This window comes from Homalodisca vitripennis, chromosome 1, assembly GCF_021130785.1.
Source record: "Homalodisca vitripennis isolate AUS2020 chromosome 1, UT_GWSS_2.1, whole genome shotgun sequence".
In the NCBI taxonomy this organism is placed as follows: Eukaryota; Metazoa; Arthropoda; class Insecta; order Hemiptera; family Cicadellidae; genus Homalodisca; species Homalodisca vitripennis.
The window spans coordinates 56,509,872-56,533,223 of NC_060207.1; the positions used below are offsets into that span (position 1 = coordinate 56,509,872).

General features: G+C 31.5%; 1 protein-coding gene across 4 annotated transcripts in view; it reads right to left on the reverse strand.

Annotated features, from left to right (window-relative positions):
* The window catches only part of LOC124361942 (protein FAM110B), a 54,378-nt gene that overhangs the window by 22,043 nt on the left and 8,983 nt on the right, over positions 1–23,352 (reverse strand). Inside the window, exons 1-3 of one of the 4 annotated variants that reach the window (XM_046816045.1) lie at positions 6,564–6,883; positions 3,783–3,895; positions 1,861–1,992 (exon numbers count right to left, since the gene is read on the reverse strand). In XM_046816045.1, coding sequence (XP_046672001.1) covers positions 1,861–1,992; positions 3,783–3,879 — 229 coding nt within the window. In that variant the 5' untranslated portion in view covers positions 3,880–3,895; positions 6,564–6,883. Of the gene's footprint in view, positions 1–1,860; positions 1,993–3,782; positions 3,899–6,563; positions 6,884–23,352 lie in introns of those variants that run through there. The other 3 variants (XM_046816052.1, XM_046816028.1, XM_046816036.1) reach the window with 3 other exon arrangements.

The window sequence follows — 23,352 nt, forward strand, 5'->3', positions numbered from 1 at the left end:
GTCAAAGTTTTCAAATGTTTTAGTCTTAAATTAAAACACGAGTCATGTTACTAATTTTTTGAAAAAAAAAAAAAAAATACTCCTACGCTATTCCTTTCCTTTATTTTGTCATACTTTAACATTTAGAAAAATACATCTTTTTTCCCTTTTGTTTTTAACTTACTGATAACACTTGGAGGTAGTTTTGCCAATAACTTATATTTCGATGTGTGTGGACTAGTAACAAGCTGAAATTCAACTTGGGTTTCAATTAACACATGGGAAAGAATGCACATTGAGTTTTAAGGAAGCAGGATTATTTTTATTACATTAGAAACCCTAACTCTAACAACTCCAAATAAATCATTATTTCAAACAAACAAATAAATTTCTCATCACAGCAAAATTATTGACAGTGGTCAGGAAAATTAATTCATATAAAAGAAAAAAGATTCCATAATTACACACAACAAAAATATTATACAGCATACATAAATGATAGAAAATTATTATTTTTAGAGTAATTCCCACTTTATTGACATTCTTGAGTAGTTTTAGACACTTTTGAATGTATAGAAATATTTATATCAACTAGTATATTTACTACATATGAAATGAGTCATGCACTGACTTTAGGACAGTTAGAGTAGTAGTAATGGTTGTTTAAATGAGATTACTGTAATTTAGTTACATTTATAGATATATCACCCTAACAAAACTTAGTTGTAACAATACATCACATTTATTTAATTATATAATATCTATTTTTAATGCATAGAACAAAGGTATTCCACTTGATAACAAAAAATAAATATACATATATTTGAGGTAAATGTTACTTCAGTGTCCATGCAAAATTTCAACACCATGGTATATTGTAATTTTTGTGTGACAGAAGCACAAACATTGAAACAATTACATATATAACATTTAAGATTTTTGATGTAACCTATAAGTATAAGATTTTCTCTGATATAAAAAAAATTGCACTTTATGTATGATGCATTCCTTTGTGATTCTATTTGCAATGGTCAAAGGCCTCCTGCTAGTTTCCACAAATTGTACCCACAAAAAACAAATTACTCATTGATTATGTTAATGATTGATTCCTTCAGTTACAGAAATAAAATTTTTCACAATGTAAAATTACAAGTACCTTCAGGTGTGTACATTCACAATTTTTTTAGTTAAATTGGATGTTAACAGTACTTATTTATTCAGTAATTAAAATAATCTACACTAGAAGAACACTCTGACATACTATACAGAGTGACATTAGAGAATGTGCCGTGTTTACAGTAAAAAGAGTGATGGTTTTATGCATAAATGGTGTCAAAAGTAAGTTCCCTGATGGATTTCTGTTGCACTATACATCTGTGCTTGCAGGAAATGAAAAACACTCCTCAATTCACATTGGCAGAAGAATTAAAAGAGGTGGTCATGTTTATGCAACTGCAGCTCAGCACTTACGGGCTATTTGAACTCAGCAGTCGACTACTATGCACACCTTGGACTTGCCACATGTCTAGCTGTCATAGCGTGAGATCAGAAGTTGAAAAACAAAAACGGCCCTCATATATACATGACCATACTGTACACTGGCTATCACCCATATATGCAAAAAAATGCTATAGTGATGACCCTTCACCATAAACTGTAAATCTGAGAAATGCCATAATTAATAATGTCCTTACCTAAATGTAGTAATACATTTGAAAGAAAGACACAGTGATAATCCTTTGCCGCTGTTTACACATTTACAAGACTTACCTTTAACAACTGAAGAATATAAATGGTCTGGACTAGAATATTTCAACTGCTGATGATGATCTAAGATTTTCTCTGATTTAACATTCAGTTGAATACATTTACAAGACTTACCTTTAACAATTGAAGAATATAAATGGTCTGGACTAGAAGATTTCAACTGCTGATGATGATCTAGGACTGTCTCTGATTTAACATAAAGACATTTGGATTCTTGCAGCAACTCCACTGCACTCTTCTGCTTCCCTAAACATAGATACACAAAACAAATAATTTAGGGGAATCCAAGAATAATAAATAACTTTCTGATCCAAATTAATATAAATTGCACATAATATATTAAAGCAATTATTTGCACAAATGTAAAGTAAACAAAGTATCAAACTAAAACACCGGAATCCATATTCATCCAGAAAACCGAATTAATAGAAGAATTAAATTATTGTAATGTATGTGTAAACAAAATAATATCTTTTATGAATTAAGATTCAAACAAAACCACAGGTAAGTCAAACAATATGAAATGTGCAGTGATGTGATAAGTTTATCTAATCTATATCAATTCTGTTCTATATCATCTGAATCATTTTTAAACACACCTTTCTGTAATAGGCCAATGGAATTTTTATTGCTACTGTTAATCATCCACCTAAAATTAAAATAAAGATAAATTAAACATAAACTCTGTTTTTCTTGAAAAGTATATTAAGGCTGTAAGGAAAGAAAAATAATCTAGTTATCAAAATTGATACAAAGTGAGAATTTACTATACTTATAGTTATACTTTGTAATCCATTGTTGTTGTAAAACTGTTAAAAATTAAATGTTCTCTATTAAAGAGTGTAGATCCAAACTCTCACTCTAGCTCTCACTATAGTTTTAACAGCTATAACTTTTTTCACTTAAGGAAATCAACCTAGATGGTTTTTCCTAACTAGCTTAACAAAATTTCTACAAATACAGTTTATGGTATAGGCCTATCATTAAGTTATTTTATCTAAAACTCTGTCCTCATAAAACTTATCATTGATTTTGTCATTATTTATAAGAAATGAACAAATTGAAGGAGCAGCACTCAAACTAATAAACTGATAACACTTAGATTCATTAAGCTTAAATCATATTCTACACCTATGTCTCTAGTAAATGTCTCTCTTATGTATCTATATCTATTATGAGATCTATCTGTACTGATAAAATTGTACAGTTAACATGCTCATAATAAGGGAGAATTTTTGTCATTTATTATCTGCCATTGTATTTTTTAATAAGAATTTCCAATTTTTCACGTTAAAGTAATATTACTATATGAAAAAAACATTTTGGCATTGAAATTTTATAAATTAAAATAATGCCATATATTTTTACTATTTATATATGAGTGATGAATCTCATGTGAAAGTCATGTCAACTGACAGACTACGTACAAGAAATAGTGGTGGCTCAAACACTGGCTCAAAAGACGAAAAGAATTGGCCCATAACACAAGAAAGAGATACCTATTTTACTATGAAGGTCTATGAATCAACAGTATATAAAAGAAGCATGAAAGAAAGAAAAATCGGGTCAATAACTATTGTCTCACCTGTTCAGATGAGCCCATCAATGTGGTTCTGGCAGTACTTCAATAAAATGCACAAAGGAAGCTGTTAATTTGAAACTATTTAAATAGTTACAGTTTATGTAAATACTGATTAAACTAATTTAAATAACATGACAAGAACATTTGTTTTATAATGTTGTGATTTTTTTACCTAAAAAAAATTAGTGATCACGCTCATGATGAGATACATGATAAGTTACTCTAATAGTTCTAAAAGCCTGTACTCATTTTCACAAATCACAAGAACAGGCAGATTCAGAAAACCATTCATCAGACAAATCCTAACATGTGTAGGCCTACCCTATTGGGTGCATAACACACTTTACTAAACCCTAAAATGTATCAGATTGGGTATACAACATCAGTTATAAAGTTGGGCACACATAACTGATGGGGTACATGTCATCAAGAACATGCTACAGAAACACATTACCATTTATAGAAGAACGCAGGGGTCTCATGAAGTGGTTTCCTCTGTTAATGGTCTGCAAGGGAGTGTGGGTGTGAGCACGCATGGAAGTAGCAGCCATCTCGCTCCCACCAGTCCTTCTGCAACATTACCTGGTGAAGGCTACAGTATTTATTGCTTAATTTACTTTAATGATTTAAATATCAAACATCAATAACATTTTATTTTAATAATAGTTTATTATCTTTTTTTTAATGTGGATCAAAAATTTAAAATGTCATGGAATATGATAGTTTGACAATACAATTTTATACAACTACAGTAAGATAAATATGTGTATTCGAAGCAATTTATTAAAGTAGAATAATTATAATATTACAGTTAATAAATAGAAAATCTAAACTTACAATGAAGAAAATAATTATTACCTAATAATTTATACCTACTCATAATTTGATTTTGTTTAATACTTTCAGCCCAATGTCTGGGCAACAGGATATTTTAAAAACAAGCATGAAGTGACAACCATATGACCGAAAATTTTAAAACGGGCATAAAATTCTAAAATTTAATGTTTCAGATGTTTATAAAAAATATAAAATTTAATACACGAATTAATATTTAAAATAAACATTGTTTTTGTTAAACGTATTGAATACTACACAAACAGCTCGTTAACTAGTATCGGTAACATAAGTAGTCAATCAAAATGACCAGTCATGAATAAATAATATATTTATCTTTGGGAATATTTTAATAAAAATTGGCAGGCTAAAAATATGATGAAAAGAAAATGTTCTTTTAGTAAGCATGGTTTTAGTAAGTGTGAGATTTTTTAAGTACTTCTTTGAACCTCAACAAGAAAATTTATTTTTACCTCGAACTGATTTTATTTTTGTTGTTTTCTTATATTTTGAGAACTTTTTGAGAATACGCATGCATGCATACACAAACACATTTGTACATAAATTTAGCCAAAAATTAATTAAAATTGGCCATGAAATAAAGAATTTTAACATTTTTAAGTAACTGTACTCAAATTGCTGAAAATGGCACAGAATTTTGGATAGCAAAACTAAAAATAGTCCAGGCACTTTTGGTTAGTATTCCAAGAAAATGTCAAGCACTGAAAGGGTTAAATTTAGAACAAACAGGGATTGTGATAAAATCTGTTTGAAGACTTAGTACTAGTTCTGAGAACAGTTTTCTCCTAACCACAGCCAAGAAGTCTCTGAGTCCATCCTCTATAATTAACCAAAGGGCTATTCTGTAGTTGGATAGCTCCTCTCACAAGTCCCTGAAGATATGTTACGCTGCAGTCAACAAGAAGTGTGTGATACCACACAAAATACTCTCAACTAATATAACTGTTAAAACAATTACCACTCAAATCTTTCCTAATTAGGATTGTAGAGATTAACATGAGCTAGTTAATACATCATCCAGCAGTTAACATCTAAATTTAAAAGACCGGAAACTATCATGGAAGAAGTCTATATCTTGGCAGACAGTGTTAGCAAGTCTCAGTATACTGATAATAACCATAATCAATATGTAGTGGCATTTGTAGAAGGTTATTAAACATGTACAAATTGGGTATTACGAAGTCGAGCATACCCAGCAGTTTAGGATTGCTGATGGCACCAGTTAGGTCAGTGGAAGGAGGCTCTCGATGTGGCATGGCATGTATCATTAACATACAATAATCTGTGTACACCTTTGTCGTGTTTCTGTAGTATAATAAGTGGCCACCACCACAATCGAATTGACATTCATAATTATCTAAACTACCGAAATCAAAATATCTAATAAAATTATGTTACACGTATTTCAGATTACAGTATAGCCTTTGCTCAGCTATTTTTACGTCTAAAAAAGTAATAACTTAATAATAAATAAATAACTATTCAAACTTCATGTATTTATTAAATATAACCAACAAAGCAGTCAAACATTTAGATACTTATTGCTATTTTGAAGGATAAACATGTCTGACAGCTTGTGACACACACATGTTCATCACTATGGTACTTGTGGATATTACTCTAATATCATACAAAAGATTTTACTTTTGCTTGAATTATATTTGAACAATATTATTATTTAACACATTAAAAAGAATTGGCAACAATTAATTTTAAATCAATATAATTAGAACTTTTGCATTCAGTATTATAGGTATTTATAATAAAACATTTGGTTCTTTGATTTGATTTGGTGATGGCTGAATACTATACTGCAGCCCCTATGATCTTTAATCACTTTCAATAGCTAGATAAATTTGAAATATTATGGTTATAACTCTGGCACAGATGAGACTGGCACATCTTGTTTTAAAAATTCAGAAACTTTTTATCCAGAACGTAACAATAAAATCTTAACCTTAGTACATATACAGCTTTATAGGCCCAATATTAAATTCACAAAGTCACAACCCATTGGAATGTTTAAATTTAGATCCTGGAAAACATTCAAAATTACCAATAAAACAAATCAAACTGTTTCTAAAACATTAATTGGCCTAGAGATTATATTGTAAAGGGGTTTGATTTAGACGATTTACCATGGAGTATTTAACAGAACTTTAAAAAATTTAGAATATAAGGATCAATAAACCATTTTAAAAATAGCTTCACTTTTCAAACAATTTAAAGTTAATGATACAACTGTTGACCCAAATAACAAAGCTTTTCTGTTACATTCCAAATAAAATTAAATATAACTGATTGTTTGTATAATGTTAGCTAAGTAGTAAACGAAAATTACAACACAGATTACTGTTTAATTGCTAATTAAAATACTCACTCATAATATTCATTCACCAACAACTAAATTCACCGCAAAATGTGAGGTACAGAATGCTGACAGTTTAGTTGTTGATGTTGACACCACAAAATTGACAGTTGAATTAAAGTTGAAGTCGACGACCGACGACGCGACGTATACAACATCCATAGATGTACAAACAAAAACATCTAACCAGCAACCTACAAATGGTAGAAACATTGACCGTATTCGACTGCTCTACACAGACTGAATAACTGTAGAACACATCACTATCAGAGTACAGTATTGTGTCTGAAAATATACGCATACATTATTAATAAACTGAATCTTTTTACGAAGTGAAGTTATAGAATGTAAACGAAACAACGAAATGTTCCAAACTACAGGATAATTCACAAATATTCCTGTAAATACGAGCACATAAAGCCGATAGTAAAAATTGGATTAACAATAATTATGAATTGTTGTGTTTATATATATATATATATATATATATATATATATATATATATATATATATATATATATATATATATATATATATATATACATACATATATATATACACACACACGCACGCACACACACACACACACACACACACACACACACACACACACACACACACACACACACACACACACACACACACACACACACACACACCAACCAAAAAACTCGGACCATTTAATTTTACAGTAGAACCCCTCATATCCGGCCTCGGTTTTACCGCACCTCGGTTTATCCGGCCACTTCCCGGAAGCCAATATCGAAATTTATTTACCACGACTTGCAGACGCGCAGTTTGCACGCACTAGTCTCCCACGACTCTTACGTTATTTTGGTGTATCTATTTGTTTACATTTTCCTGTATTGTCCTCAGTTGAGCTAATAGGTTTAACCTGTAAACAGTTCGTTGATTATTTCCAGTGCGGTTAGTACAGTACAGTACAATTGTTTTGTTTCGTCAAGTGCTGTGTACTGTAGGTTGGTTTATCCGGCCGAATCGTTATCCGGCCAGGGGCTCGGTCCCGTGGTGGCCGGATATGAGGGGTTCTACTGTAATACTAGCGCACCATTTTTAAACAGAAAGGAACTTAGATTACTTCTTGCTGATTGGAGGATCTGTACACATTTTTATATATTGTGTGATTTCTCTTTCGCCTTTACTATTGCTCCATACACACCAAAATTTCGATCACACTCACTAAAGTAATGGCCAACTACAGGCAATACGTGTGATTGGGATTCCTAAAGACATAATAGCTAGCCAAGTACAAACGTAATCATTTTGTTTCTATTTCTGTTATCCTGAACCATCAAAAACAAGGTAAATTGCATCATATTTTAACACATCAGTTTTATTTTTATAAAATACACAATTGTGTGAAGAGACAATGAGAACACCACTACATCTCGATTACATTTGTTTGTAGTCAAGGTGTCTCTGATGTCGAAACGATGTAGTGAGTTCGTTTTGAGCTTCTTATTCTCCGACTGTTTTGGATCTCATCAATTGGATATTGATTCCAGATTTCAGGATTTAAGTCTGTCACAGCGTTAGACTTTAGACGCTGCACTAAGTGTAAGGTGAACTGGAGCTGAACTTAACATTCTTATTAAATCAATCCTTCCCACCATTGCTCTACGTTATGAGTAGAAAACTCAGTTGCTCCAACGTGATTTGAGATCGTTTCGGAAACATCGTAGAGCACTCAATAAGGTTCCTGATAAGACAATGAGAACACCACACTACATCTCGATTACATTTGTTTGTAGTCAAGGTGTTTCTAATGTCGAAACGATGTAGTGAGTTCGTTTTGAGCTTCTTCATCTCCGACTGTTTTGGATCTCTTCAGAGGGATGTTGATTCCAGATTTCAGGATTCAAGTCTTTCACAGCGTTAGACTTCAGACACTGCACTAAGTGGAAGGTGAACTGGAGCTGAACTTAACATTTTTATTGTATCAACTCTTCCCACCATTGCTCTACGTTATGTATAAAAATGATTTTATTAAAACACTTTGTTGTCATATCTAGGCATGGTGAAATATACGCGGTTCCAGGGTTGTTACGCGGACTTTGCGGTCGTGTGTTTAGCGATTGGGTCTATGTGACCCTGACTGGTACGCCTGACTGGTGCCTTCAACGTGACATTCATTACCCGGTTGATTTGATCAAACTCTGACAAAATAATACTAACGATATAGTTTCTTAGTATGCGTAAGCCGGATTTAATTAAGGATGTGAACTATATAATAATTTTCAATTTATGAAGATATTAATGAGCAAATATTAAATGAGTACACTTTTAACATTTAGTTAAATATATGCAATGATAAGACCTAACTTATAACGTATTATTTAAGCAACATTCAAAATTTAATTTAGCTCAGACATGAAACATTGGTTATTACGGACACAGTCGATGCTCCCATTCAAGAGCTTCCTCATTCACTAACTACTGAATTGCTGACATTTTAATAGTGAAATAATGAAAGGTTGACTGTTATATTTCATCATACAACTATTGGTCGATGTCTTATTTTAATACTATACTTCATACGCAACCAAACGCCTGTTTTAGTGTTTAAGTGTTTTATTGTTTATTCAGAAGAAAATCTTTATTCCATATAGGTACTTCATCGTTTTAATATTCAAAATGTATAAAGCTTACAAGAAAAACGGTTTAGTGCGTATTCATTTAAGACTTTAAGTTAAGACACGTCCTTAGAGTTTTAAAACTATTATACCACCCAAAAATAGGCATAACTTATTGGGTAAAACTTTGAAAGATTGTTTCACTACAGCCGGGTCTTAATGGTGCAAAATTATATTATTGCGAACTCAATTTCTTTATTAACTGTTACGTAATAACTGAAAGCTGTAAATTAATTTCATGATGGGACGAATAAAATATAAATTTGCCTAACAATGTAAAATGATCTTCAACCCAGCCTTCTTGCTCACTTGCAAAATTTTTTTATTGTGAGCTATCAATATTTTCACTCACATATGGGGGGACTAATTTCAAATTAAAATAGTAAAACCATGCTTTGGACCTGGCATGTTTTATGGATAAATACCAGATTGTCAGAATTAGCTAAATATCATATAATAATTCTCAATCAAGAACAATATTATGAACAAGTCAGTTCCAAGGACATAAATAAATTTCCTGTGTGTTTTTGGGAAGTCGAAAATTAATAAAAATACAACATTTTACGTTTTACACTAACACCATTTAAACAACCAACATAAAAATAGGTGTGTACCCTAGTGTATACCATTTTCTAATTTCTATAGCGGTAGTAGATGTGGAGTTTCAATCTATATAAATTCCAAACCTCCAAACTGACTTATTAGAAAGGTCTCGTTTATACAGACGAACACACACAAAATACATAAATATATGATTCCTTCATCAATTGTTGGGCGAAACGCTGAGCTAATAAACCTTGTGAGCTAATTTTAAATATATAAATAAGTTAAGGGTATAATTCCAGATTTTCGAATTAATAAAATTATTGTAATATTTTCTTGCACCTCTTCTATGGACAAGTACGAGTAGATATAAATCGACTTCGTTTGCGTCTGCAAAACTATAAAAGTGGTCTCTAAAACCATTGAATTTTGGAGGAGATATTTCCTCTGTTTTAATGGCATTAACCTAAGAATATGCAAAGAGCCGTATATACCTAAATATACACGAGTGTTTACTATGAAAGTCAATAAATGTATACTATCGCATTGTTATCCAGATCTGAGTTATATTTCAACTTTCAAGGCTCTTTATTTTCTCAAAGTTATGTTAAAATCGATATATACGTATCACATATATCAAATATAACCAGCAATATATATTTAGATTATTATGATAATTACATTGCAGATCTTGCTAAAAAGTTTTTTATGAAACCAAATAATTCAACAAGGTAAATTAATACGTTGACAAGTTACTGGAAAATGTCGCAATCAATCTTTACATTATATTCTTTTGTACTAATATTTTATACTGAGTTTTTCTCGCTGCTAACATGGTTGGTTACTCATAAGACCATTGTAACCAGAATAAACATTTTCAGTAGCGATGAAGAAGCAGTAAAGGTAAAACCTAGGTCAATTTGTTCGCAACTTGTCGTGTGTACAGGCAGACAGAAATCGGGTTTTGTTCATTAGCAACTGACGGGACAGGCATCGGCTAAACGCTCAGGCAATAAGATACAACCTCTATGGTAAATTTACTAAGTAATAAGCCTAATCATACTTTTAAGCTTCGTTTACGGTCTTCTTCACAATGCAGTGGTCAATGAATAAATGTCAGTAAATAATTTGACTTATAGCTCTTAAGTAAGCGGTTTAAAGAATATTATTTTGTATTGAGCAGAAGTAAACAAAATAAAGTCACAATAAAATAATTAGTGTATACACGCCCTGTAAATTATCAGTTTTTACTACGCAACAATTATTGTAAAAGTAAGTTATTAAGTAAGTTAAGTAAGTTACTTGTAAGTTATTTTTGTTCTTAATATATGTATGGTACTAGTGTTTCTAGTGTTGATGTTAACAGGCCTCTCCGATTTCCCCACACTGTTTAGATATTAACTCGCGGTCAAGCGCTTTAATTGGTGGGGTCGCCCTTCTACTCCAGTGGAATCAGTTCTGAAGGTCTTATCATGTTATTTATAGCTCTATAAGTTGTTGGTTTGATGTCTCGTAATAATCATACGTTGGCCACATTTTTTTTAAAGATCTTAGTGCATTGGATTCACGCCACAAAATATTTCATGATGTTGGTAATTTAATAACACTTTTATTGCTACTTTTAAAAATGTATAATTTTAAACCTTTCTTTTATTTAAATTATAAATCAAAACTTCAATTACTATTTTCTACAAGTCATTTAGATAAATACGATATTCTATTAAGAGGAGGATGTAAAACGCCTTCCTATCAGTTACCATACAGTATCCTGCTATTTGCTTTTTCTAAAAAAAATGACAAGGTCTGGTTATATGTTTTACAAACGTACCATACTTTTACAACTCTATAACAACTAATAATGGTGTTACTTAAATGTTCTTATATTTATTGTACATTCCTTTAGATTTATAGAAGAGACCGAGGGTATTGAAAGCATAGTTATTATACTGCCTAAGACACGAAGTTTAGTTGACGGAGACTGTAAACACATTTGGGAATTGCGATGCGCAAGTGTCTAGTTATGTTTGATACCCGTTTCAAAGTTCTGAGTTGTTTTAGAAGAATATGAAATGAACACTATCATTCTCTTTATATATAACAGCAGTGTAAACCCACCATCAAGAGTATTTTAACCCCCGTAACATTGTTTTTTCAAACATAATTTAAAGCACACATATCCTGGTGAGTCTAAATTATTGAAGAATGAAAAACGTTTGGAACTAACAAAAGAATAAAGAAGACATTTTAATTTTCTAACCGTTTACAAATCTCCATTTGATATAAAATACACTAAGGACACCACCGAAAATACTAGGTCTAGAATACATTACAGGACTCAAACTGTCACCGTAAGGGAAAGTTTATTGGTTTCATTCCGAAATAGGTACTTACTGTACTTGTACACCATTCCTGATTACATATCTTGTGTTTTTCTTATCAGACATTTACAAACGACAGGCGTATAAGCATTCTTCTAAGCATTCGATACCAAGTCAATAAAAAGGTTTTACAGCTGAAAATGTCTTGCTTGAATTTAAACTCCTGCGGATCGGCCCGAAATTTGTTGGCGTATGTAAATTATATCCCGCACTGTTATTCGCCCAGACTCTCCGGAGTAATAATCAGATACATTAACCCCTCAGTTTAGGGATGATACTTCTTCTGGATTATATTCTAATTCATTTTTACAAATACCGACTTTTATACCTAAGAATAATTTATGGTAAGCTTAATCAGTTTGAACTTATCGTTTCAATATATATTTATTCCGTTATTATTTAAACAATTGTTACTGAAATATTTATCCTCATCGTCAATCAGCAAAACCTTCTACCATAAATCAAATAAACATATTATGTTCAATATTTCAATATAAACAGTACCTAGATATTTGCATTTCATTAGTGGCTTCCCGGAAATGTGGAAAACAGTTCGGATATAAGGTTAAAGCTCTCGTGCCAGAGATTATTATAGCGTTTGGAAATTTACATTATATTCCACTACAGCTCACCTCGCAGACACATTCATACAACCAGATACGACAGTGGCAGTAAAAGGCTACGTAACTACGGAGCCCCAACAACGTAGCAAGCATACTGGTTTACTATTTGTTCTGTAATTTTGAGAGATAAGCTTAATAATATTAATATATTATATTAATTATATCATTTTATTTGTAAAACAACTCTTAAAAATGATCGCATGACATTCGAGTGACAGGTTCCCGAAACTGGCCTTATCATGCAGTCTGGGGGAGCGTGGTGCCTGACGGATGTGGTCTACAATCTACCAGTGAACGATAACAGACTGGGGTTATAACCGAGGCAATACGGGCAAAAGCTTGTCCAAATGTTATACATTTACACACATTCATACATAGAATACAGATGGTGTGTGTACATTTTAAAACATAAATGTTTGTATAATAATTGTTGTGTTAAAACTTAATACAGATAAATTTATTTAATATTTATAACATACTGTATAAATTATGTCAACGCACATACAAATAAATTAATAGATATAATTGGACACAAAACCCTAACAATAACAAGCCTTGAACTTTAAATGATCGGAAATTTAATACCACATTCTACCACGATCCTAATAAAAGTACCCTATATAACTGCATTACACAAGCTACAATCATGGCAGGGAAATGAAAATGCCTGTATTTTATCAAAATCACATAGAATTATCTTTAAAAAGCCTACAAGTTTTAGGGATGATTGTCATTTGTTGAATACTCAAAATAGTGAAAAAATATATTTACATACATTAAATTGTAATTTAAAAAATAATTTTTACTTTAGGTTCAAATGAAAACTCACATTTTCTTTGATTAAAGTATATTTTATGATATTTTCCTCAGGAGATGACTAACCTAACTGAAAATTCATAAAATAAGTTGAAATGAACAAAACATATCAATACGTTGTGAAAAGGCCTATCAGTATGTTCCATGGAGATAAGAATAGGGATAAGAGAACATTGCCATACATTTCAAACAACACAACCATTACTGAATTGAAAGTTTTTATAAATCAAAATTATTAAAAATATATGACAGCATTTCAATAGACACATCAACAGATTTAATTTGGAAAAGTGAACCTGCTAATCAGCTTATATTCAAATAATAATAATCGTTGACACTACTTTATTATTTTTCCTCTTTGCGTGCCTTTTATAACTACGAATCAGATGTACAGTATTTGTTTACAATTATATTTAAAGTAGCAGTTACCCGTTCCTTTGCACGCAATTAAGCAGATTTTGCACCTGTATGAGCACTTCTGGTTTGTGTGAATTATATTTCCGACGCCAATTTTGAGTTTGCCTATTTCTCACGATCAAGAAAATACGTTAAAAACTGTATATTTAAGGTCATTTTAATTTAATTCGGTCTTAGTATTTTTTCCATAGCTAATTTTGTCTCTCTTCCAATCAAGAAAATATATACACAGCTCTGAGATGCCTACATTTGTCAGAGAACTAATAAGGGTTTTATATCAGTCTTTAAATTTACAGTAACAGTTTTTTAATATTTTGGACCATTTAGAGCTGGAATTGGTACATTAGTTAAACAAAAACAGTCCAGCGAAATTTCATCTAACATAGTGCTTGTCCACTGGTTTCAAAGGGAGTCTTTGGAGTCAAATTCTGACTTCTTATGTTTTAGGACATTTTCTAAGGTAGATTAGTACTTACCTAAAACGCTTAAGTTAAGTCTAAAACGGCGTTAAAAATTATGGTTACTTATTAGAAAATGTTTACTCACTATGAAAACAAAACAAACAAACAGACACTTTCACATTTATTTAGAATTACAGTTGTATTTTCTCGTTAATTTAACAACTCCAACAGGTACTTGTACATATGTATACAGTTATATAGTTTTAGTCTGAAGAAGTATACGTGTACAAAAATATCTATAGAGAAAATTTTATTTGGTTCCTTTTCACTATATATATATATATATATATATATATATATATATATATATATATATATATATATATATACGTTAAATTGTATAAATGGCAATAGCCTTATTTAATTTCAATAAACATTGAATCGCAAAAAGTACTCGCTCCGCCGGGAGTCGAACCCGGATCTCTCACTTGCCGGGTGAATGTGCTACCATTACACCACAGAGCGCTTACTTTTTCCGATTCAATTATTTTGTATTTGGCCGTATCTGTCACATATGCGTTTAAATAAGCAAACTAACATATGATCGGAAGACCAAACACCTGTCAAACGACTTTTATTTACGTTAAATTGTATAAATGGCAATAGCCTTATTTAATGTTTATTGAAATTATATATATACGTAATATAAATGTAATATTGATGCAACACAATTTACTCTTTTAGTTTTCGTTTATTAAATTAAAAACTATGTGTCATCGATAAATTACAAAGGAATATTTTTACAACTGAACTTTTATTTTAAACCGATATAAGCAGTACTATGGTCCAAAGAAAAATACATACATTATTCTTAGTATCTGGGTGTGATATACCAGTCGATAAGTTAACTCCTTTTCTTTCTTGCATGGCACAGTTAGTTTCAGTTGCGCACTACGCCGCCCTTACAGCGCGACCAACAAAGTGGAAAAACGCCCTAACACTCTCCAAAAACATAACACCAATAAAATAATTTAATAATAAATTGCTAATTATTTCGGGGTTTTGGAATTGGCGATTAAGAATATTTATTTGAATTCTAGCAAAACATGTTACTTTATATAACTTTTATATATGGATCCATTACAGAGCTTGATAGATATTTTGAAAAGTATCCTTGCAGTGTTCTAGTTAGTACTTTCATGAACTTGCTAATTAGAGAAGTTGATGTCCTTAACATCACATTAAAACGTCTTAAATTTCATCCATGAACACTTCCTGTAAAATATGTCTTCCTATTACCACGTGAAGTCTTTTTATGGTTTCCTATGCCTCTCAGTTTCTCAGTATGTTCATACGTGGCAGCCAGGGCCTAGCGTAGCAGCAGTGTTCAATGCAAGATGATAAACCTTTTCACGTGATTTTCTAAGTGGTTATTCTGTCTTCTGCATGATATATTACCAAAATCTTTACATTAATCAATCACTGTTTTTGGAACTAACTTTGTAAAAAGGAACCGTTAATAATGGAATTTTTACTCCGACACCCCATCAGGGATGTTATACGAGTACATTATTAAGCATTGTAATTGTAGTGTAAGTCAATTACACTGTTTCCAATTATATAGTAGTTGTTTAACATTTTAGATATAAATTATGCACATTTACGAAAAATACACCAAGTAATTATACATAAAGCTAGTTTGACTCATACGAATATTTTAATCTTTCAGCTATATACAAACGTAGTTCGTTTATTTAAAGTTTAGTGCTAATAAGCATTTATGTACACATACTCGTACATGTAGAATTAATTGTATCATACATGAGCTTGGGTTTATTATGAAAATCGCTAAAAAGAAGAAGTTTCTATCAGGTTTAAATCGCAAAGTATACAAAACGCGACGCGACGGTTTTAAAAACTATTATTTTGAATGTGATAAAATTAAAAAGTAAATTGTTGCATAAATTCAGTAACTATGATGGAAACGTAACATATAAATTTCGAGTAAAAACGGACAACTAATTTATATACTAAATTAGTTAACTACATAAACTACAAGAGTTTCTCTACGCAACCACACATAAAGCTTGTGTTGGGGGGGGGGTGGCTTCCCAAGATACCCGTCATTAGAAATTAGATATATTTGTTTAGCCAAATGTCAAAGACTAACACAGTAAATCGTTTACAAAGATCATAAACATTATCTAATATTTAATTGTGATTTAAGAATACAAGTTATACATACCTAGGGAACAAATTAATATGATGTAACAATTGTTACGCCACATACTATAAAAACCAGATATACTTATTTAAACTTTTACAATACTTCACGAATGGAACGATTTCTTCAGGAATACTCTTAAACTGATTTCAAGAGAGTCCGTAAACGAAGGCCGGCAAAATTGTGTATTCTAAGGATTGGAATAATACGCTAGAATTTCAGTGATAAGGGTCATTCATTAGGCTTTTAAATACTTCAGGCACACTTCGCTTTTGAGTTTAGTCAGCTATTGAATAGTTTTGGTGCACTGTGCGACGTTCAGTGATATGCACCGACAGACAGAGTAATCGATCATATTCATAGTGAACAACAGCAATCACATAGGAACAATATTAAACTTCAAACTCTGTATTTTCTTATTTTTGGGCTTGGCATCCTGGGATATGACTTATTTTAACGATATTTTTGATACTCACCGAATCGCTTTTTCATTTTTCTTGCAAAGTGTTTACATTCTTTTTGAATGTTTAAAAGATAAATTACAAACTACCAAAAATATCTAAAATCAATAAAGACTTCGGAGGAGTACTTATTAATTGTATCTTCAACGTGAGACATCTCTGATAATTCCACTATTATCGAGATAACCAATCGTTATCTGCGGCTGGACCTGTATCACATGTAGCAAACATACAATGTAGAGATGAGTAACATGTTCTCGGGCAGTATTATCACTGGATCTGGACTTAATGTTTCGACTCGTGGAGTTCTCGGTGTGTTCGTGATTAACACGTTCCGTCGTTATCTGCGGCTGGTCCTGTATCAGATGTAGTATACAATGTAGAGATGAGTAACATGTTCTCGGGCAATATTATCACTGGATCTGGACTTAATGTTTCGACTCGTGGAGTTCTCGGTGTGTTCGTGATTAACACGTTCCGTCGTTATCTGCGGCCTAGACCTGTATCAGATGTAGTATACAATGTAGAGATGAGTAACATGTTCTCGGGCAGTATTATCACTGGATCTGGACTTAATGTTTCGACTCGTGGAGTTCTCGGTGTGTTCGTGATTAACACGTTCCGTCGTTATCTGCGGCTGGACCTGTATCAGATGTAGTATACAATGTAGAGATGAGTAACATGTTCTCGGGCAGTATTATCACTGGATCTGGACTTAATGTTTCGACTCGTGGAGTTCTCGGTGTGTTCGTGATTAACACGTTCCGTCGTTATCTGCGGCCTAGACCTGTATCAGATGTAGTATACAATGTAGAGATGAGTAACATGTTCTCGGGCAGTATTATCACTGGATCTGGACTTAATGTTTCGACTCGTGGAGTTCTCGGTGTGTTCGTGATTAACACGTTCCGTCGTTATCTGCGGCCTAGACCTGTATCAGATGTAGTATACAATGTAGAGATGAGTAACATGTTCTCGGGCAGTATTATCACTGGATCTGGACTTAATGTTTGACTCGTGGAGTTCTCGGTGTATTCGTGATTAACACTTTATGTCGTTAACACAATTATTTCAATAAGAAATCAGGTAAAAGACATAATAATTGACGAGATACCGTGGAACAGTTCTGATTGAAATTATGCCGTCGCACACATTTTTTCCAGAGTATAACGTTAATTTTACAATATCAGTACCGTTATAAGGACCAAAAGTAATAATCTGTTCGTCAGATATAAGTGTCCGAGGACTAAAATAAAACTCTTAGTCATGGAGTCATAAATTATTGTTTTTAACATATATTTGAAATAAAATTTAAAATACAAGAGTTAATAGTTGAAAGTATAGCACTAAATATAGATTAGTCTACACGCGGTGTTTTAAAAGCACGTACTCGTATATTACTGTTGAGTTATCTGACTATATTCTATAACAGATAAACGATATGTGTATGTATATAGGTTTGTTTCTTTGTGCTTCTATTAATACTTGAAAATAGTCAAATGTTTACAGTAACATCAACAAAAACATGGTTAATATGGCAGAGCGTGCAATCAACGATCGCTTTGGGTGGAGCGAAACGGGCGTAAAGAACAGGTGGACTGATCCTGTGTGGGTCACTGTGTAAGCGTCCGGCCTTGTCTAGTATTGTTCATACAGTGCTATTTTACTTTAGAAACTCTACTATTGTTTATTATTATTATTATTATTATGGAAATTTGTAATAAACATAATTACTGGTGAAATGCGAATAACAATGCCAGTCTTCAAAAACTCAATGAATGCTGATAATTCTTTCTTCATTTAGTTAAAGATGAACCTATTTCGAGCCTCAAGCCTCAACACGTACCATCGTGAAAATCCTGACACGTAACATTTAAAATAACCTTCAGAATATTATACGTACAAGCTTTAGAAGCGTGTTTGCTAGTATGAGTAACGTGAGGACTTTTTCAATATCTTATAAATATAAATGAATCACGAAATGTGTTCGTAAGCGCAAATATCGAGAACGGCTGGACCAATTCGGGTAATTCTTTTCGTAAAATGTTCATTGAAATCCGAGGAAGGTTTTTATGAAGAAAAAGAAAAGTAAAGTTTACTTGGAATATTTTAGAATGTTTGGCAGATTCAGCTGTGACGTTATGTATATAATTAATTAGCACCAGAAATGCTTCACGTGCCAAACATTATATAATAATAAAGTTAAACTCTGATACTATTTACAATGAACTTAATTAATATCTACCTGATGTATGCCTACTTACGTTTTAAAATGTTTATAGGGCTCCCATCATATTACATCATAATTGCTTTTACTAAGTAATATAAGGACGTCGGGTCTAAAGATTGCGTGCGAAGCCGCAGGTAACAGCTAGTATAACTATAAATTTAACTAAACATTTCTACTTTTTTACTTCGGTAAAAAATAATTACTTTGAAGAATATCTCTTAAAAAGAAATGGCAAACAATATTTAACACATATCCAACACTATTGTTAAAAAATAACTCCAGACTCTTGGAAGCGTTGGTGGTCATAAATTAACCGATAATTTGTCACAGTTTTGTTTCCAAATTGATCGTTGAGGAATGACTACGGACCGCGGATACGTTTGTTGTGTAAATCTAGGGGTTTGATCTGGAATACGATAAGGTCTATGTGTGTGTGTATTTTAATTTTATTATTAATCAAAATCACATTAATTAATAAAAACAACATTTTCGAGAAAAATATAAATGTTTTGTAATTATTATATAGGCCTACATTTAAACGGGTTATATTTTGAAATTATGATGATGTTTATGTACTACGAAACTCAGTTCGTATGGAACTATAGGTTGATTTGTTGCTTAATGATTCCTCTACCAGTTTATAACTAAAACTTATGAATTAATATTAAGGTTAATAATTTGATATCAAAATTGATATACATCATCATCAGCCACTATTTAGAATCGAGTATAATGGGGAGAAAATGTTCTAATCAACAGTTCCTGTAAATGAGGCTAATGATAATGGCATATGAAATCTTAACAGTATACTTTCTTAACTAGGACTACTTACAACAAATTAATGATAGTTCACTAGGATTTTTGGATATATATATACGAGTATATATCCAATCTAATCTATATATATATATATATATATATATATATATATATATATATATATATATATATATACATATAGATTATATTTCAAGAAGTGGAAACATTTGAAAATTAAAATATTTTAATGATGAAAACTGTAGTATAATAATTGTTTTGGTTTGATATGATATGATGAATTATACAATATTATGTTATAGATAATTAAGTAACTGAATAACAAGTTTGAGATATAGAACTCTTGTTAAATAATTGAAAACGGAACAAATATTTTTTTATTGATCAAAATTAATTAATTTAACGAATTTCCATTCAAATGTAAAATGCTCAATTTATTCAAGCCACAAAATAAGAACAAAAATAATAAGAATGTCTCACACTTTTATAAAAAATAGAAGGAACCCAAATTAACGTAGTAAACAATAAATCCTCAAAAGGTATAAAACAACGTTGATTTAAGTATTGGCTAAATTATATCAAAAATATTTTAAAACAATATTTTTCAGATTATAATTCCAAATGGAGATATAGAATGGAAAATATACAATTACAGGCTACAACTAGCCAGATTGGTTAATGTTTTGTTTACAAATAAGATTATTTACACTAAAGAATTTTTAACAAGAAATAAATGAGATATGTAACACATAAAACATACCAAATTATAAACGAAGTCACAAGTGTTGACCGAAAAAGCAAACATCAATACAGAGATAGTGAGAACAGAACACGAGTGCAGCGCCCGCCCGGTCACTGTCATTAACACTAACTGAATACAGCAGTGAACATTGAACAATAACTACTACAAGCGTCAAGGCACGACCAGCGCTTGAGCGCCACCTACCGCCGCACCGGAGGAAACAGTAGTCTGTCACCCACTTCCGAGAGCGGACACGAACTTCCGGGCATCCGTGCCGTGCATTATCTGTATCTGTCCCTCCCATGACCCACTAGCACCCATCTCATTATCAGCAATTAAAAACTAATTAGGTAAAAGTAATTTCACCAACTGCCTTGTTCTCAAGGAAACTTCCAAGCGTGCAAACATTGCTGTATGTGTAGGCTCTAACATCGCGATGGTTATACCATTTTATCCTTGGATGAAAATTGTAAACATGACAAAAAGTTTTAATTAAGGGTGCTGGTAAATTTTTTCCTATAAGATAACACCATTCCCGATGTATTGTTATCTTCTTATTAATCACTTCCTGATAACCATCGCATAGCCGAAAAACACCAAACTTTAACACGAAAACTGAATTATAATCCTTTAAAATTTCTTCTAGATATTGTCTATTTCATACTGTATACTGTAGTCTAAATACTTCTAAAATTCCATATTTCTCCAGTACGACACAAAACAAGGAACTATTGATACTAAACTCTTTTTGTTAGAATAAGTCGTAATATCCGTAGCTTTTAAATTACTGATAATGGATTCGACACAATAACCAGAACATACCTATGGAGGTCGCGTTGGTACTTAGGTATCTATGTCAACTAATAAATCTAATAGTGGTTGGAACCCTCCCTTTTAACTTCTCGTGGTAGGGGAAATAAAGCTCAAGTGTGTGGTATGTTTAGTAGACAAAAAGCTCGAAATTTGTTTAATTGATGCCTCTTTTTTTAAAATTGTTTGAGAATAAGAATAACTTAACATATTTAGATAAATCCTAATTTTGTAAAACATCCAATAAAGAACTGACACGAACTAAATAATGCACAACACTTTTCAATAACGCATACTAAAATAAAACTACATAGTGCAGTCATTGAAGCATTATTGGTCCGAATTTTTTTACTGTGAACCGAATTGCATAAAATTTTGGAATTAGGTCCATCTTACCCTTAACTTCAAAAGTGAAAATGATTTGAACTCCGCAACCACCCTGGGGGTGGTTGCCACCCCTTCTCGGGGGTGAATTGTTTTTTCTTCTAAATAACCTCGGATATCGATAGAAGGCCTAATTTTAAGCAAAAAATCATCTATACAATTTTTCGAAAAATCCAATAATTTTAAAGTTATTGGCAATTTAAAATTCGCATTTTTTCACGTTTCTCATCGGTTTTTTGCAAATATCTCCAACAAAAATATACGTTTTATTAAAAATATTATAAATAACAAAATTGTAGCAGGTAAATAAATAAACAATTTGGGTTTTTATAAAGTATTCTAAGTGCAATATTAAGCTAGATATTAAAGATCAAAGCAGTTTTTTATTGTGTCTGAAATTTAATCGATGTGGTCAATGCCATCTAGCGGCGAGCAGATGCATTTTAGGCATTCTAATAAAAAAGTGTTTTGTAGTGCTTGAAATAAGCTTTAAAATGAGCACTATTAAAAGTCTTTTTGCACGTAAAATAAATGAGCTGTATTGCAAATAAAAGGAGCATCTAATGTTTTTTTCTTTTAAATCAATGGGTTTCATAAGTGCCATTTCCACCAAAATTAAAACTAATCGTATTCCGCCTAGAACTAACGTTATTATGAAGAGTTTGATAGATTTTATCAGTTTGGGTGCTTCAGGATACATATTTTTCAAAAAAAGTCACGATTAAAAAACATTCAAATTAAAAAGAAAACCATCTTTTTTCATAATATCTCCAAAATGACGACATATACGTATAAAAAGTGTAAGAATGAAAAATTTATATATTTTTCTGACAAACAATTTGGGTTTTTTTGTTTTTTTCTGACAAACAAAAATTGACGGAGATATGATTGTTTAAAGAGCGCGTGGTAGCGCAATCACAGCCTCTCTTAAGCCCTTTAACCCTTCACCGTTTGAGAAAAAGGTTTTTTTACTACATATTGCAATGAAGGATGTTGTAGCTCTCTTAATTACCTTAATTACCTTTACAATGGTTTTTTTATAAATTGTGATAGCATGAAAATTGAAGGAGTTATGGTCCAAAAACTTATCATATTTTTTCTACTTAGTAACTGAAAATTTCGGAGTGTGAATATCTGGAGCAATGTGAAAGTACGCAGTATAATAGAGACCCAAAACTATTGTAATGTGTACATATATACATAATATGGCTTACATATTTTTGAAACGTAGGCATGAATACATACCAACGTTCTTATATGTATATATAACACATTTGAGTGAATTTTATATAATTTGTAAATAATTTATTCAATAAATGGTAATTTTTTACTGTAAATTA